Raw genomic sequence first — 1682 nt, forward strand, 5'->3', positions numbered from 1 at the left:
ACTCCGGCAGGTGGTGTTCTTTTACCTCACGTGTCCAGCAGCACAAGAGGACTGTGAGAGAGTATGTATAGTTATTGCCTGCAAGAAGAAAAAAGGAACCCACTGCCCCGGTCGCACACTCCCACACACGCATGACGATTGCGCCTCACGGTGGCTGCGGCCTCGTGCCTCGTTTGGGCGGTCCATGCGACGCACAGCCACGAGGCCGTCAACGCTTGTGTGTGGGTGAGCGGGTGGCAGCAGCAAACAGGAAGGGGAAAAGGGTGCGCCGCCCGCGGGAACGTGCATGGAGTGGCGAAGCAATAAAGAAAAAAAAAGGTGAAAAGAAACCATTCCTCAGAGCACAGGAGGGAGTCAAGGATTGACCCACAGGGACGACAAGCAAAATGAGCGCGCAAAACGTACGCGTCGCCCCTGCCAGGGTGTGTAGGTGTGCATCTTTTGCCCCTCACCACTTACCCAGCAGCGCAGGCAAGGGCGGCCGTGAGTAGCAGCATGAGAGGCACACACACAAACGGAGTGGAGGTGGCACTGCGATCCGCAGCATTTGCCACGGCTTTCTGAGTGGCGTTGCTGTTGGTGGCACTGCCGCCCGCGTTGCTTTTCGCGTGGCTCCCAGCACTCGGACTGCGGGTGGTCGTCGTCGTCGTTCCATCGGCTGCCCTGTCGCCTGCCGTCTGTGTTGGTGTAGCCGCATTGCCAACCGATGGAGTTGTAGTTTCCTGAGGACCTTCTGGCGATGGTTCCCGACTTCCGCCTCCCTCCGCACTGTCTGGCTGCTCCCCAACAGCAGCAGTGGAGCCTCCATTCCTCGTACGGCCTCCGTCATGAGTTCGCGCTGCAGATGACGCTGCTGCTGCATTTGCCGGTTGTTGTTGTTGTGGGCCTGCTGGCTGCTGTTGTTCTGTAGATTGGGGTTCTGGCTGCACTTGCGTCGCGGTTTGACTGGAGGTTGGGTACTCACAATCGCCGGACTCGCCCAGTGGATTGTCCGTTGGATTGAGGGTGACGGCTTCGCCCTTCGACAGATTGTGCAGCGCGCTGTCGGCGGCCGCCGTACAGTTCAACCTGAACGCAACAGCGTCTCCGCCCTCCGTTGGGGGTGAAGGGCACTTCCCCGTCGAGAACTTCTCCAGGAACGCCGATCCGGCAGTGAGGCAGAGGGAATTGCTGCCAGCATCGCCTTCAATGCTCCCCGCGCCTGTCACTGCCTGCGGGCACTCCTTCCAGCCAGAATTACTCTTGTCAGCAACGCGCCAACGCAACTTGTTGCCGGCGGTCGGGCACGACACTTCCACCGACACTTTCACTTTAGCCGCCGTCGCCGCGCCGCAGACAAACGAGGGGCAGCAGCCGCTGAGAAGCGCGAAGAGCGCCAGGGCGCACACCGCACGGCGCCGCACCGTCAGCGCCATCGGCAAAAACAGCGGTGGTGGTGGTGGCAGTAGCGTCGCAGCAGAGCCAGTGGGCTGCGGGGCAGCGAAGAGGAAGAAACAGAGAGAGAAATGGGGAGCGCGGTGGGGTGCGGCGCAGAGAGTGAGAGCAGGGAGAGGGAAGGAAGAAAAAGACGGCAGCCCACTAAGTTCACGCAGCAGCGTCCCGCAGCCGCACGAAAAGAAACTCATCCCGCCCCCGCCCCACGCAGGCGTCTTTGGCGGCGCCACGGCATTTAGGAGAAACAC

The 1682-nt window shown here is 61.2% G+C and overlaps 1 protein-coding gene across 1 annotated transcript; it reads right to left on the minus strand.

The window, feature by feature from the left end:
* Nucleotides 1-455: 455 nt before the first annotated feature.
* Tco025E_10150 (mucin-like glycoprotein) lies at nucleotides 456-1682 on the minus strand (the record flags this gene model as incomplete). The annotated part of the gene is made up of 1 exon (XM_029376937.1): nucleotides 456-1682. A coding segment is annotated over one exon (1227 nt), but the record flags the coding sequence as incomplete, so codon positions are not given.

The sequence above is a fragment of the Trypanosoma conorhini genome (assembly GCF_003719485.1).
Source record: "Trypanosoma conorhini strain 025E chromosome Unknown Tco_14.4_contig_01496, whole genome shotgun sequence".
Classification (NCBI taxonomy): domain Eukaryota; phylum Euglenozoa; class Kinetoplastea; order Trypanosomatida; family Trypanosomatidae; genus Trypanosoma; species Trypanosoma conorhini.